The 16,031-nt window shown below is 38.1% G+C and overlaps 1 protein-coding gene across 7 annotated transcripts in view; it reads left to right on the forward strand.

Moving 5' to 3' along the window:
* The window catches only part of shank3a (SH3 and multiple ankyrin repeat domains 3a), a 321,036-nt gene that overhangs the window by 279,692 nt on the left and 25,313 nt on the right, over positions 1 to 16,031 (forward strand). For all 7 annotated transcript variants that reach the window (XR_008393930.1, XR_008393928.1, XR_008393929.1 and 4 more), the window contains one exon: positions 8,771 to 8,846. Coding sequence is in view for 4 of the 7 variants with exons in the window: in XM_053678126.1 (XP_053534101.1) it covers positions 8,771 to 8,846 (76 nt within the window). In the remaining 3 variants the exon portion in view is untranslated. The remainder of the gene's footprint in view (positions 1 to 8,770; positions 8,847 to 16,031) is intronic.

The following is a 16,031-nucleotide window of genomic DNA, read 5'->3' on the forward strand; positions in this document are numbered from 1 at the left end:
ATCGTCCAAACATCCACAGCACAGTGTTGTGATGCAGGAGAACCAGGGCTCAGAGTGCAGCGCAGGAGCTACAGGCGAGGAACCGCTCACAGACATGGACGAGGAAGAAATCAACCCAGATCAACCAAATACTTTTAACGTTTCAGAACAACCTCAACTACTGTTCACCACAGAACAGATTAACTGGTTTTTAGAACAGAGTAAAGGAAAACGTAACATCTCAAAGTCATCAAATCTGCACAACACGCAACAAAAAGTCTGAACGTGCTGTCACCACGGAGACGCTTCAGATTGAGGAAATGGACATCAGCCGTAAGAAAGGCTTTAATGTAAACAACACTGTGGACTTTTACACAGATCTATGACTGTAACGGACTTACAGTAAGACTGAAGGGGTTTGGGGTTCCTGGGTGAAGGGCGTGGGTGGAGGGTCTGATGGGGTTCTTTTTTTAATGTAAATATACCAAAACTGATGCATTAAAGACATCTTAAAAAGTCAAAGTCTCTCTCTCTCTTTCTCTCACACACAGTGTGCTCACTAGCCAGGTGTGTGTGTGTGTGTGTGAGTTCTCCTGCCTGTAGAGCTGCATTAAAAAGGCAGTAGGAGGTAAAGACCTGTAGTAACACTCTGCTGTTTGCGCTATTAATAGTACTGAAGTTTATTCCTGTCCCACTGTCCTCTATAAAAATAGCAAACCATGCAAAACTGTCTCCCTCTCTGTGCTTGCCTCCCCCTCCCTTCCACCTTCCCTTAGTCATGCTCCTATAAACACACCTCCTCTGTATCTGAAAAAGAAAATGCCCATACTGACCGATGAGGTAAGCAGGAAAGAGAAAACTGACTGCATATAAGAAGTTTAAAACGCATCTAGGGTTTCTACTTTTCAGATCAGTCGTGTTCTCTACGTTCTACTCAGTATAATCAGTATACTCGAATACTCAGAAGAACAGATACTAAACTGGGTTTAAGCATATAATCACCAGATTGGCACTCTCAAGTCTCCATCATCTGAACCTTTAATTAGAGGAACATCATTGTAGAGAAACATTATTAAGGTGCATAATTGAACTAGAACAGAGAACGAAGCTTTGTTGAACACCAGTCTTTACATTTGTATGCATTGAGAAGTCACCATTAAGATTAAGGCACTGCTAATGATCAGTCAGGCAAGAGCTACAGCAGAAAAGAGCTGTTCCCTTAACACTAATACAATTTTCTAGTCTGTCTTAAAGAATGTAATGATCTACAGTATCACATGATGCGCTGAGATCGAGCAACACAAGCAAGAGTAAGACACAACCCTGATCAGAAACCAGTACTGGGTCATTTTCTACTTTAACCAGCGCTGTTCCAGTACTGTGATGAGGCCTATTTCATGTATAGTGCATGTATATGCTGAGCGAGTCTAAAGTATAGTAATTATGATTAGTAATAATGTATACGTTTGGCTTATATATTAACACTGGCCTACCATGACTGCAAAACTGTTAAGTGATAACTATATGATCCTGTAGAATAAATATCACCTGGTCTTTTGCCAGTGAAACAGTGTCCCGTTTCTGTGATCCATTGCCCACTGTAGCGTCAAATTCCTTTGCTTGGCTGACAGGAGTGGAATACGGTCTTCTGCTGTACTCCATTTGCCTCGAGATGTGTTGTGTTGTGAATTTAGAGATGCTTTTCTGCTCACCGTGGTTGTAAAGAGTGGTTATTTCAATTACTGTGGCCTCCCTGTCAGCTCGAATCAGACTGGCCATTCTCCTCTGACGGCTCTCGTTTCAAAAACGCGTTTCCAACCACAGAACTGCCACTCACACACTTTTTGTTTTCTCACACCATTCTGTGTACACTCTAGTGTGAAAATTTAAGCAGAGATAAGGAGATAAGCATTTTGTAAACACAGTTTGCAAACCAGCCGTTCTGGCACCAACAACAGAGAGCAAAGTCACTGAGATCACATTTTTCCCTGCATGATGTATCTGCATGATTTTGTGCAGCTGGGTGATTGGATAACTGGATAAATGTGTGTGTGTGTGTGTGTTTCTTGTTCAAATGTTTCAAATGTTCAAATGTGTACAATATGTGTAAATATGTAGAATGTGTAATTAGGTATATTTATGGTGTGTGTTTATTGTCCCATTCCTTTGTGACGGTAGTGCCCAAAGTCCTCCTTTGTGGATCGATAAAGTATATCTTTCTATCTATGTATCTGTTTGTCTGTCTATCTGACTGTCTGTCTCTATCTGTCTAGAATCCATAAGCCGGTCTGATTGTAACATTGCTTTTTCAAAAACATGTTCGACTGTAGCTGGTAGGTTTGCATGAAGCACGGCGGACGAGAACGTGTGCAGTCACTGTTCAGATCTATAGGTCGAGTTTTGTCTGACTCTGTCTGCTGGGTCATAACTCAGTGTCACACCCTGCAGCGTCAATGCTGTGGACTGATTGTGTTTTATCGTGTTGTTGTACCTCCAGCACAACCATGATGTTATGTTTGATGGTATAACAACCTGGCCTATGGCTCTACTGGACACACACACTCACTAAAAGCACTAACCATAATGTCATGCGGCACAAAAAAACACTTTACCACAGAGTACCATGTAGATTTAATTATGATCAATATTCTGAGCTGGATAAGACACCTAGCTTCATGTCTAGGCAAAATCCTGACGGAAAGAATCATGACCAATCATGTAGAGGTGTATAAATTGTTGTTGTTTATTATTTTTTTTATTTTTTTTTTGGAAAAAAGTGTTTTGTAGATAGTATTTGGATCGCCTCTTTAGGACCTTTTTCAGAAAACGTTAAGTCAATATTTCTCTGTATTCAGAGGTGCTTAACTTGAATTTCTAAGCAGCCCTTTTAGTATAATAAAAGTACCTACATGCAGTTCAAGCTTGTGAGGTTGCCTTTTTTTCTTGTTTAGAGCTTTACTGACAGGAGTTTTTAAGGCGTGCCAAGACCATTACCTTTAAGTGCAATTTTCCAGGCAGATAGGAAGAAGGCAAAGATTCTAGTAATCTAGTATTCCAGTAGTCTAATACTGTATATTAGGACTGATTGTTACAATCAGGACATGGAAAGGCTCCTAGGCTTTAATCATGCAAGCTAATTTCTCATTTGGTCGCAAGCCTGTGAAATAGCACTTGATACAGCGCGTCGTATCTGTTGTACAATTAACTTAAAGCCTATGCTCTGAATACTGATGTGTGTCATTTCGATATTAACTCCTGATTATTGGCAAATAACTCCACTGTTATTCCACACTTCATTCCCAACTTGTGTCTAGGAAAGAAAGACATATTTCCCTCATGTCTTCACTATCACCTCTCCAAGGTCTCTCCGTTTAAAATTCCCTTTTTTTTTTCTTTTTTCTTTGTTTTTTTTTTACTACCGCTAACAACAAGCGAAACGGTCAAATGCACGGTTCAGATCTGACCGGTTAATCCGTCCTCAAATCTCACCACAGAACTGGGTTGAGTCGGCACAGGGCATGCAGAGGCCACAGAGATACGCACGCTGGCTGGTGTGAAAAAATGGTGAGATTAAGTAAAAGCATGAAGGATGGGATGAGAGATAGAGGAGAGAGACGGTGACAGGAAAGAGGTGATACAGAAATCACATCAGTATCAGCTCTGAGCCTGAACATCATTATCAACCATGGAGAGAAAGCAGACATCATACTACAGCACTGACCCATTTACTGCACCCTGTCTTCTGAGTGTGTGTGTGTGCGTGTGTGTGTGTGCGCCTCTACTCTTGGGGACATGACCACATGATGACAACCCTTGAGCTGTATTATTGGACAAAATTAGATTTTTTTCATATGAACAGCTTCGAGAGCCAGACAAGTTTGTTTTAGTTAATGAGGTTAATCTGAGGGTTTGGGTGTAGCCAATGCATTAATTGCCACAACACGCGAATACGTATACACACAACTGTTTAGTAATGGAGAAGGACCTTCCAGTGAGATGTTGGCGAGCTCAGCGGATCTGTCAGTATTTAGCATTCTCCTTCAGCGTATAGGAGCTTTGTCCTTTAGTCACAGGCTTGTAGGACGAGCACTGCTTATAGAGTGAATTCTCAGGAACAGGTTTTATACAGAGAGAAGAACATCGTGAACAGGACACGTGGCTTTTAGATCAGCTTTACCTACCTACTTCAGATCATTTAATAGGAGTTTGCTTTGTCTTTACTTGCGCTATAGAATCTACAAACGTGTCAAATCTCGTCCGCAAAGGGACACTGTGGCTGCAGGTTTGCAGATAAGATTGGACACCACTGATCTACAAAGACCAACTTTAGTATTCGTTGTTTAAAGAGAGGTGTATGAGACATCATTGTTTTAAATGATCATGGAAAACTGTGAATTTAAGTGCGGTTTGTTGTATGGTGAGGCAATTTGGGGTCAGTTTTAATTTTTTTTAAAAATCTGAAAGCCTTCTGCAGTTCTTCATCGTTTAATATGCCTGTTAGCTGATTCGATTGATATATCAGCTCAAGATGGAGCCTGAGAGAGATCCATCTGCACTTTGCTGGCTATTCCAGTATTTTCACACTGGCACAGATGCTCGCAGGGTTCAGAGATGCATTTGCTTAAATGATGATGATGATTTAGGATCTGTGTCCTATATGCTTCAGGGAAAAACTGGCCAATATCAGGCCATAAATAAGGAATATGCAGGGTGAGATGTCTTGGGAGTGACACCAAAAAAAGATGGAAATGTCATTATTTCATGAAGTTTCAGAAATCTCCACACTCTGCTTAAAAGCAGTGGAAGAATAGAGGACATTCTGTGCCCAGCTAACACTCTTAGAACGCTTAAGGGTTCTTCGGTTGTCGTTCTGTCGGAACCCATAATGGTTTTATGTAGATTCCTGAAACAGAATGTTTCCTTATTAGAAAAACATTCTATGGGTGCTAAGAACCATTAATTATTCAATGGACCCTTGAAGAACCGTATTTTCTTTTTTTTAATTTTCTTCTGTTACTGTTTGGACACACATTGGAGTGCGCTCAGATTTGTAGATCTTTACCTCTAGGATCTTGTAGTTACTGGTTCCTTTGCCGATTTATTTGTTTTTAGATTATAGTGGTGTTTTATTATTTTAATTCATAAAGTATTCCCATTAAAATACTTCATATGGGATCACATGGTGTGTAGTGGCTGGATTGTAATTTCCCATTAGGGAACTGTTTCTCCTGATCATCTAGATCAGGGGTTCTCAAACCTGTCCCGGAGGACCCCCAGAACTGCACATTTTGTATGTCTCCCTTATCTGACACACCCGATTCAGGTCTTGCAGTCTGTACTAATGAGCTGATGAGTTGAATCAGGTGTGTTAGATGAGGGAGACGTACAAAATGTGCAGTGCTGGGGGTCCTCCAGAACACCTTTGAGAAGCAGTGGTCTAGATGAAGTGTTTCCCATTATTGTAATTAATACAGTTGTTTTTTTCCTAGGTGGTGGCATTATGTTTTGGGGTTGTCCATCTGTCTGGCCATCTAAGATTTACGTTAGTGTGATATCACAAGAACAAGTGTTTAAATGTTTATAGGATTTATTTTCACGCATGAATGTAACCAGCAGATGAACTGATATGACTTTGGAATTGATCCAAACAGAGTCAAGGTCACAGCAAGGTTAAATGTCTGAAATAGTTGTTCTTAATCGCTTCCTTCCTGATTGAAATATATTTTAAGGGTATTTGAGGCATACAGATTAGTAAGAAAAAGGACTAGACTTGCTGGCAGCGGACATTGGCTCCCCGTTGATGCCGTTCCTTGTTGTTAAGTCCTAATTATATTCTGAATTACCATCTATATATGTAGATACACTAGCGCTTTACACAATATTAAATGTAACCAATTACAATGCACCATTACACCTTAAAGCATGTTTTATGCATATAAAATTATAGCTTTTCCGTAATCTGTACTCTAAAAGAACAAGGTGTTAAAATGATTCAGATACAGACACAGATCCAGTATATACTCTGTGTATAATTAATTGTTGCATCCTAATGGAATATTTTTCAGTACTATAGAGAACATTTAATGCTATATATAAGTGTTTTATAAGTCAAGGTTATTATACATGCAAATAGCACATTAGTCTGTTAGGTCCTCCATTAAACCACCATTAAACCACAAACTGTTGTTTCAAGGTCATCATTAGAGACCATTAGCTTACTGTAGAATCAGGTCACAAGTCACCAGGTTAACCCATTAGACCCTTGACAGAAAAAAAACCCCACAAAATAGCATTATTAACCATTACCAAAGCACCAAATACTGGTTTTTCCTATTATTTTCCAGTAGGATTATATGTTTACTGGTCGTCTAAAGGGAATATGGGTTTGACAGAAGCCCACTGTACCCACTGTAGGGTAAAGATAGCTGTGGATAAGTGATTAGCCATAATTTGAATGAGTAGGTTTGTGGCCATGTCTGTCTGTGTTTTGTTTCTGAACACTGGCTGCTATTGGGTCGCTTTGGCGAGTGACAGATAAGATTCTTGTGGCACTCTGAAATGCCTCTTTCTGCTCGCTTTTGTGATTTTCTTTCTGTTATGTGTTCAGACGTAGACATGTGTGTGTATTTGATTTTGCCCTCAGTCCTGATTGTTCTGCGGCCATCTGGAGCGAATGAGTCTCAGCTGTGCTGCAGGAACTCTTAATCTCAGTCCTTAATCCTGATACAGTATGACAGGAGTTGCCAAAAAGCTGCAGGCGATCAGAAAACGCAGTATGATTCAGGAATATACTTTAACCCTAAATGACCTTAACCATGTTTTCCTGGGCTGCTTGTATTATAAAGGTCTTTGTTAGCACTCTTAGGTTAATGCTTCTTCATTTCAGGTAATGCCTGGTACTTATATGACCTGCAAGATGGATATTCATGTCAATATTAACTTATGTGGAGACCAGGCATTTTATGTCTATAATCGGTGGTATAGTGCAATCATTTCTCCGAAGTGAATAAGTAATCATGTAGAACTTAAATGTAATTCTGAGTAAATATTGTATTGTGGTATCTGCGTGTACTGCGTGTAAAATAAATAAATAAAAATTGTATTCACACTACTTTCTATGTACTTCAGAAAACAATATGCAAAGTATGGTCAGGTCATGAAATCACATCCCGTGTATTCATAAGGCTATTTTATTGATTTGTTAAATAAATAAGGAATGTTTTTTATTCAATCATCACAAAAAAGTACCAGAGGTTTAATGTGGAAGCTGAACAAGCAACACATCTGCTTACAGCTTACTTTAAGTCAGTGTAGAAATCACTTCTCCAAACAGACAGCTTCCGATTAATGTCCCCTGTGCAAGAAAAATTTATTTAAAAAAAAAAAAACTTTTTTTGTGAACTTAAAAGGTGCATCACAGTCAATTAATGAATGAAATTACAATTTTAACAGTCTACAGCTGTGTAGTTGAGGGTTAAAGCCTTTACCCCTGAGCTACCACTGCCCTCGATGCAACTGCGTTAAACAGTGAAACTTTGTCTGTTATTTTTTATTATTTTTTTTATTATTATTATTGACTGACTGTACTGGCAATGTCTTGTTATGATGTCTTTTCACAAGAATAACAAGCGCACAACAATTAGCACTAGTCCACTAAACACTCACTAATTTCAGAATTTCAGTGCATACTGTATATACTGTATATTAATGCATTTCAGGCTGGACTTTACCTTCAAATACTAGGTACGCACAGTGCTGTGAAATAAAGTGCTTCTGTAATCTTTAATGTTAACTCATAAAGGAACAATGCTTGCACTTCAGCAGTGTCTTGTCTATTACAATATGCCTTTAAAAATAAATCCCTCTGTTTTCGTTCCTGTTGCTATCTGGCGCTGTCTTCGTCCAGAAAATGATGAGTGACTGCATTACTCTTGCTCAGTGTACAGATGGGGAAAAGTATGCATATGTACACCTGTGTATTACTTTCTTTAAATGCTTATCTATGAATTTCCTCATGCAGCGCTCACCTGTCTGTCTGTTTATCTCCCTGCCTGTCTTGCCATTACCTTCGCACCTCTGCAATGACAGAGATCACACCACAGTCTGTGCTTGCCTGAGGTGACATTATTGCTGATTCTCTATCTGATTTATCCTGAGAAACACAACATCGTTTTTGTTCATTCTGATACACGGGAAAATGGCATCTCTTTTGAAGACACCACTGGAATTTGCAACATCGTACACTGACGTATAACGTATAACTCACACACAAACCTCACAATCACCTAAAAATATTAAATAAATACTCATCACTAATATAGATCTTTACGTGTTACGCTCTCACAGGTAAAGATTAAACCCTAAGCCACCAAATGAGGCTTGGTATGCTTGCTTTGGTGGGTCGTGTGTGTGTGTGTGTGTGTGTGTGTGTGTGTGTGTGTGTGTGTGTGTGTGTGTGTGTGTGTGTGTGTGTGTGTGTGTGTGTGGCTCTGCAAGTGTACATACCAGATTGTCCTTCTGCAGGGGAGCAGAGCATTGATTTCTAGCCCAAAGTCTAATCTCATAAATCTAGCAAGACTTAAGATGCCAGGCTTATTAACCAAACGCTCTGCTTCAGGATTAATGAGCCACTTCTTTCACTTGTGCACATGCTAGCAAACACACACGCATGCACACACACACGCAATCTTAAAAACCTGCCAATCAGGCAGACAAGGTCACATACATACACAGATTTAGTATTTGAGAGTTACTATGTTTGAGCTGAATTTGAAAATGTTTTGTCTTCCAGAAACAAGAGAGGATCGTACGAAGAGGCTGTTCAGACACTACACTGTGGGCTCCTATGACAACTTTACCTCCTACAGGTAGGGTGATAGCGATGTGTGTGTGTGTGTGTGTGTGTGTGTGTGTGTGTGTGCGCGTGTGCATACACAGTACAGTGTGTAAAATGCATCTGAGCATGATAACAGATAGCAGTAATATCTGATCTAGAAGTTTATGCAGTCTGTGTCCAAGCCTCTTCTGCCATCTAGAGGTTGAAGAAGGGTTTTACAAAAAGGGATTCTGCTCCTTGGAACCATCGTTTGTCATTTATAGTATCGTTATTATTACATCCATCTGCTAAATTCAATTTATTATACTAATGACACTTTTCTTGTGTTAATGATGGCTACTGCTCTGAGAACTACTTTACTTAATTTGCAGTGTTAGCACAAAGAAGCAATATGAAATCCATCAAAGGGAATTCCTGCACACAAAATGTCTTAAGGCTTGCCATAAGAGAGAGACCCTTCTGTAACACTCGGACGAGATAGGGAAGAAGTGGTTTTGACTGGGATGAGGAGATGAGACAGGGATGAAGTGATTTAAGCAGCAATGTGGAGAGAGAGAACGAGAGAGAGAGGATTAATGACTGGAGTCTCTCTGTCAAGCTGCACATATCCACTCCATCTATCTTCCCTCATTCAGTCAGCATGACAACAGCAAACAACAAACAGCAAACAAGCTTGCCTGCGGGCTGAGCTTTAAGAGTGCAGCGCGCTCCTCAGTGCCACTCACGTGCTTTGAGCACTCAATCGCAGTGACAGGGCTTTTTATTGATTAGTTTAGTACACCACAGGGGCTCCAACTGCATTTAGCCATCTCTTAATTGACCGTAGCTAGGCTGCAAATTTAACTAGCATGCAGAGTTGTGTAATCCATTGATAAAATGCTAAATACAGAGCACGAGTGATGGTTATACAGTAATACTCTTCCATTTTTCAAAATAATCGATATCTTTGATGTCATGACCAATAATTTATTTCTGTGTACTGAGAGAAAAAGAAGAAAAAAAAACAGATTACTTAAAACACACTTACAGAATAATGAAAGTCTAAGGTCAGTTGTTGGGTCAATAAAAGATTATATGCTAATATTTTTTTTTTTGTAATTTTCATTTGTATTCTTCAGTCAAAGATATTCATGATTCAAATACACTGCAAAAATTATATAAGTGAAGATATCTTGTATAAAGATATAACGTTATAAGGACATCTTGGATAAAGATATAATGTTATAAAGATATCTTGGATAAAGATATAAAGTTATAAAGATATCTTGTATAAAAATATAACGTTATAAAGACATCATGTATAAAGATATAAAGTTATGAAGATATCTTGTATAAAGATATAAAGTTATAAAGATATCTTGTATAAAGATATAAAGTTATAAAGATATCTTGTATAAAGATATAAAGTTATAAAGATATCTTGTATAAAGATATAAAGCTATAAAGATATCTTGTATAAAGATATAAAGTTATAAAGATATCTTGTATAAAGATATAAAGCTATAAAGATATCTTGTATAAAGATATAAAGCTATAAAGATATCTTGTATAAAGATATAAAGTTATAAAGATATCTTGTATAAAAATATAACGTTATAAAGACATCATGTATAAAGATATAAAGTTATGAAGATATCTTGTATAAAGATATAAAGCTATAAAGATATCTTGTATAAAGATATAAAGTTATAAAGATATCTTGTATAAAGATATAAAGTTATAAAGATATCTTGTATAAAGATATAAAGCTATAAAGATATCTTGTATAAAGATATAAAGTTATAAAGATATCTTGTATAAAAGTAAAAATGATCTAATGTTTCTCACACTGAGATTATTATATAACAAACAGAAGACCACTAAGCCTACTTCTAGATGTATTTAAAATACTCATTTCAAGCAGGAATTGTCTTATACTATTGGCATAATTCTGCTTCTTTCTAGAAATAAATTCTTGAAATAAGCTAAACCACTGTTTCCCAACTGGGGTGCCGTCTGATGCATTACATGGTGTCTGAGCATTAGTGTTTGTGTAGGGTGGCACAATTTTTTTTTTTTACATTTTTCAAAGGGTGCCGTGACTGAAAAAAAGGTCGGGAAACGCTGAACTAAACTATCTAAGTATCTTTATCATAAAAATATCTACAACTAGGCTTATTAATTGTATATTTGTTTAAAAAACAGTCTAATAAAGAGCAACATTAGAAGAATTCGCCTATATTACAGTAGTTTTACTTGCTAAGATATCATTTTTGCAGTGTAATTTATTGTTTGAGTTACCAACACGGTCCACTTGTTCATGATTATACGTGACTGCAACAAAACCTATATAACATGTGATGACCTTTTTCTGTATTGCTCTAGTGCCCTAGGTAAAACTTCAAAATAACAGCTTTTATAAGACGTTCTGTCATGTCCTTCTCAGATTAGCGGTGGCATGTCAAGCCACACAAGCGGGCATTTTTTACCCGCATGCAGACAGAAACATGCTGTCAGATATGAAGCTTAAAGGACAAAGAAAGGCCATGTTCATTAATATGGGAGCGTACCGTGTACTCACTCAGCATGATGCATAAATTTACCATCTTCATTCGTTCATTCATACATCTTTCCGTGACATTCCACTTTATTCCACATAACTTTATTTATGGACTTTAATCTTGTGAATTCTTTATATTTGTGGATTTCTTGAGTTAATACTGATGTCTGGTGAAAATTTCATGTGAATAGCCTCATTGGAAATATATTTACTGAAAAAAAAATGTTGACGTGTCTGATACTCATTTCCCTCACTGTATATAGTCACGATTTTAAGTGCTTATTATACCACAGTGCTGTTGAATTCTTTAATCTGATTGGTCAGAAGGTGCTCATTCATTTTCTATGGCAGCAGCTCTGAAAGTAGTGCTGACTTCAAGGCAAAGTACAAGTTTATATTAATGCGCTTGTTCCCTGATACAGCTAACAGTAACACTTTCATATGGACTTACATGGTGAACGCTGTAAAAATACAAGGCGAGTAATAAATGGATTAAAAATGTACCGTTACTGAGCAAAAAAAAAAGTATACACATTGATATGGTAAAGATTTCTGCATTGAGATGTGTATTTATCATTTATGGAAGTCTCGAGTGTGAGAGCTTTGTAACAGTTAATACGTTTGCTACCATGGGAAAGTCTTCAGGACACAGGAGTTTACACTTTCTTTGGTTTCTCTGGTAAAATGACAAGTTGTATTTGTAATCTTATGCAAACTGCTGTGATACAAGAAGCATGAAGCACTAAGGATGTGCTGTTATTGGAAAATAATGCGCTCTATTTTGCATCAATTGACATCACACCACTTCGGTGTGGATTCCTGTTCATTCAAATATTAGCACTCACCCAAGTGTTTTATTCCTTACCTAATGGCCTCAACAGCTAGACATTCATTATTATAAGTGAGGTTTGAGTGTTTTGGAGAGAGTTTTGGGTAATAACACATCCTGATGTATATTGTACTGAGGATTTCTTTAACTATCCAGCATTTGGGGTGTATGTATGTGTTGAATGAGGCTTCCTGTAGCTGCATGTATACTGGTTTTTTTGTAGATTATTAGTTACTAGTAAATAATACATCGACAGCACTGTGTATAGGGAATTGGCGTGTGTTTGTGCAGTGAGGTAGCGAAGGTTTTAGAAATCATTACGGAATTTATGGATATTTGGCAGTATACATGAGATGTTTAGACATTTTTTCAATGGAATATCAACAAAATCTAGTGGATTACATGAATCAGCACTTGCTAATGGAGGAAATAAACGTTATCAATATGAAGAAGTACAAACAGTTTATAAAACGCTTACTCTGATTTTGGTATGAACGAATAACACCGTGTCCTGTTTTTTTCTGTGTGGAGTAATGTTATGTTCATGCTGGTGCTCTGCTGAGTCTGCTCTACTGGTCAGGCTTAGCACAATCGATGTAGTGATTTGGAAACGCCCTCTTGTGGACAAATGGATAAAAGCAGCTTACATTTAGTAAACAAAAAACACTATCAAAACAGATACCAATGATGGGCCATGAATATCTGGGTAGGAGAGATGGTATAATATGAGTAAAAGCCAGTGTTTCGTTGTTTTCTCTGTAGGTTTTCTGTATCTAAGGAGTAATGTATAACCCTGATCCATCATCCATCATGTACAATGGACCGGGCCAGTGGGACCAATGCCCAGGGACCTCACTGCAAGGGCTTTTAGAGGCATGAGAATAATCTACTGAGTATTTAAAGATTATAAAGATAGACAGATGGCGCCAATTTCTTCATTGACGACAGGTTTAACTTGAAATAAATGAAGAAATATTGTCTGTCCCTGGACCCCTTAGCCCATACGGTTCCCTACTGAACACCACAGGGGGCTGGAATCGATACAGGAGCTTAGGAACCATCTTCTGCAAATATAAGGTATATTTCCCTGAATATGAGAAATATAATAAATAATGGAACAATTCTAAGCCACTTCGAACCTACTTATACATTCAAGAGGCCTCGGGAGTAGATCTGCTTTTTTCCACCTTTCAAGCGCTTGCTATTGTGTAAAAAGCAATGTTGCTGTTCCAATGTTCCAGTACACTTTAGAAATCTCTTGACATGCTGTATCAGTGTTTGTGTTGTAAATCCTGTATCAGATTTTATTTATTTACCATGACTATTATACCATTATTAAAGTGCCCTTGGAACACTTAACACTAGTCCTGCTCATAGGTCTGTCCACTGGGTTGAGCTTCACTTAAATGATAATCCCGCTCATAATGAGTGAAAGCCTAAAATGAAAAACAGCATTGTGATAACAACCCTATATTACCAGGTCATCCACAAACAAATTAACTTTTTTTTCACCCTGAAGTATTGTTTGTTGACTGGAACTAAATTTTCCAGGATCAACAAAGGCCAATAATTATTTGTTTATTATCGTTTGAGTCCATTCGACATTAAGTTGTCTTAAATTGAATACAGCCAGCAGAGACTGCCTCTAATGTTTGTATTATGGTGAGGACCTCACTGTAAAACACATATGTGTAGTGAAAGTAAACTGCAGCACGTCTCAGCATGTAAGTCTTATCAGGACTCCTGTAAGGCATCAGCTTCACTCATGTTACCCCGAGGCACTAATGCAATGGAATCATCTGCAATTGATCTAATTGATTCTTCACTGCCCAATTATGTTCTTGTCATTTCTAATGCATCACTGATGAACACCCAAAGAGAGAGAGAGAAATAGAGAGAGGCAGACAGACAGAGAGGGAGACAGAGACAGACAGACAGACAGAGAGACAGACAGACAGAGAGAGGAAGAGAAAGAGACAGACAGAAAGGGAGAGAGATGGACAGAGAGAGAGAGACAGACAGTCAGAGGGAGGGAGAGAGAGAGAGAGACAGATAGACAGAGAGAGAGAGAGAGACAGACAGACCGAGAAAGACAGACAGACAGTGAGGGAGGGAGAAGGAGAGACAGACAGAGCGAGAGATAGACAGATGAAGGAGGGAGGGAGAGAGACAGACAGACAGACAGAGAGAGAGAGAGAGAGAGACAGACAGACAGGGAGGGAGAGAGAGCGTGAGAGAGAGCGAGAGAGAGAGACAGACAGACAGACAGAGAGAGAGAGAGACAGACAGACAGAGAGAGAGAGAGACAGATAGACAGAGAGAGAGAGTGTATTATTGTAATCCTCCATAACAATGATAGTAGTCAGGTTGTGATCAGTGCAGCACATTACTCAGCAGTCATTCTGTGTCAAGATTTGCAGACAGCATTAGAGCGGCTCAGATCACAGTAAACGCCGCTTCACACCAACTTCATCTCTATCTGTGCTGTGAGCTTGAGTGGCTTATAACCTGCATTTAGACACAACACACTCCAGATTCTCTTCGGTTTTACGTTAGCGTAATCTCAAACATTTTTTGTGGGCAGAGGTTTACAGCATTTCACCTGATCGGTAATGAGATGTGAATTTTTTTTTAAAAACTGCTGCCAACTCAACAGAGGTCTTCCTGCGATTTTCCGCCAAAATAAAAGCCCCAAGGTCCAAAGCCTCTGCTCTGGTATACTTAGTTTTTTTTACACGTTCACATAGCCTTTCAAAAGTATACTCCATTCGACATATACACGTACACACAGGCGATCGACTCATGCGCATTACGACAACTTGCACTCCTCCTGGCCTACAGTCAGTACAGGGCAGTAAAGCAGGTCTTCTGGTGTGAAGGATGTAGCGTACTGTACGCTGTTCCTAGCATATTTGAAAATAGTGAAGCATACTTTGGTCTTAAAAGTGAGTTAAGTCAAAAATATATTACCATTTGTACCCCCAAATAAAAATGTATTATTATTATTATTATTAATAATATTTAGTATTATTCAGTGCAATAGTAATATTACAAAATAGCAAAGTTTATATATATATATATATATATATATATATATATATATATATATATATATATATAGCTACTCGAAAGGAAAATACTGGATTTCTTTTTCTTTCATTGTTGGTAATGCAAAAGGGATATTTAATAAGGTCTCTCATATACCTCTATAGAAGTTTACCCTGCTATAGTTTACTTAAACCCACAAATGGGTGTACATGCATGAACACAGTCTATTATAGCTGTATCGTGTAGCATGATTGAATTCACATGCAGGTGTGGAAATTTATTTGTCTTGAATATGGTATGTCAAAGTATTAAATGTGAAGTGCTGATACCTGCAGATACCCTGAATAAACAGCAAGAAAAGTCCGTTGTTCAGAACCGTAGGAGCTTCGTAGCAACGTGTGAGCTGTCCATGAAACAAGCGGGTAAGGTAGTATACAGGAAGTAGTAATATGTAAAAGCACTCTCTTTTACATACTCGTAGAGTATGTCAGTCATGGAGGACATGGATAGAATGACATGTTCCTTCTTTTTGTTCTGAACAGGAAGAAAACAGGGCCTTTAGCATTAGCTAAAGCTACCATATAATGACCATAATTTGTTGAAACGTTAAATTGCATTCTTTTGTTATTAAAGAGTCTATGGAGATACTATTTGTCAGTTGTACATTTGCGCATACAGTGTTTAATACCGGGCAATAATCGGTGCGTTGTATCTGTGTGATGCGAGATGTTGGTCATGTTTGTGCATCGAGTCTACACTCATCTGAGTGAGTGATCTAAAAACAGACCTGCCTCGGCTAT

This window comes from Ictalurus punctatus, chromosome 4, assembly GCF_001660625.3.
Source record: "Ictalurus punctatus breed USDA103 chromosome 4, Coco_2.0, whole genome shotgun sequence".
Classification (NCBI taxonomy): domain Eukaryota; kingdom Metazoa; phylum Chordata; class Actinopteri; order Siluriformes; family Ictaluridae; genus Ictalurus; species Ictalurus punctatus.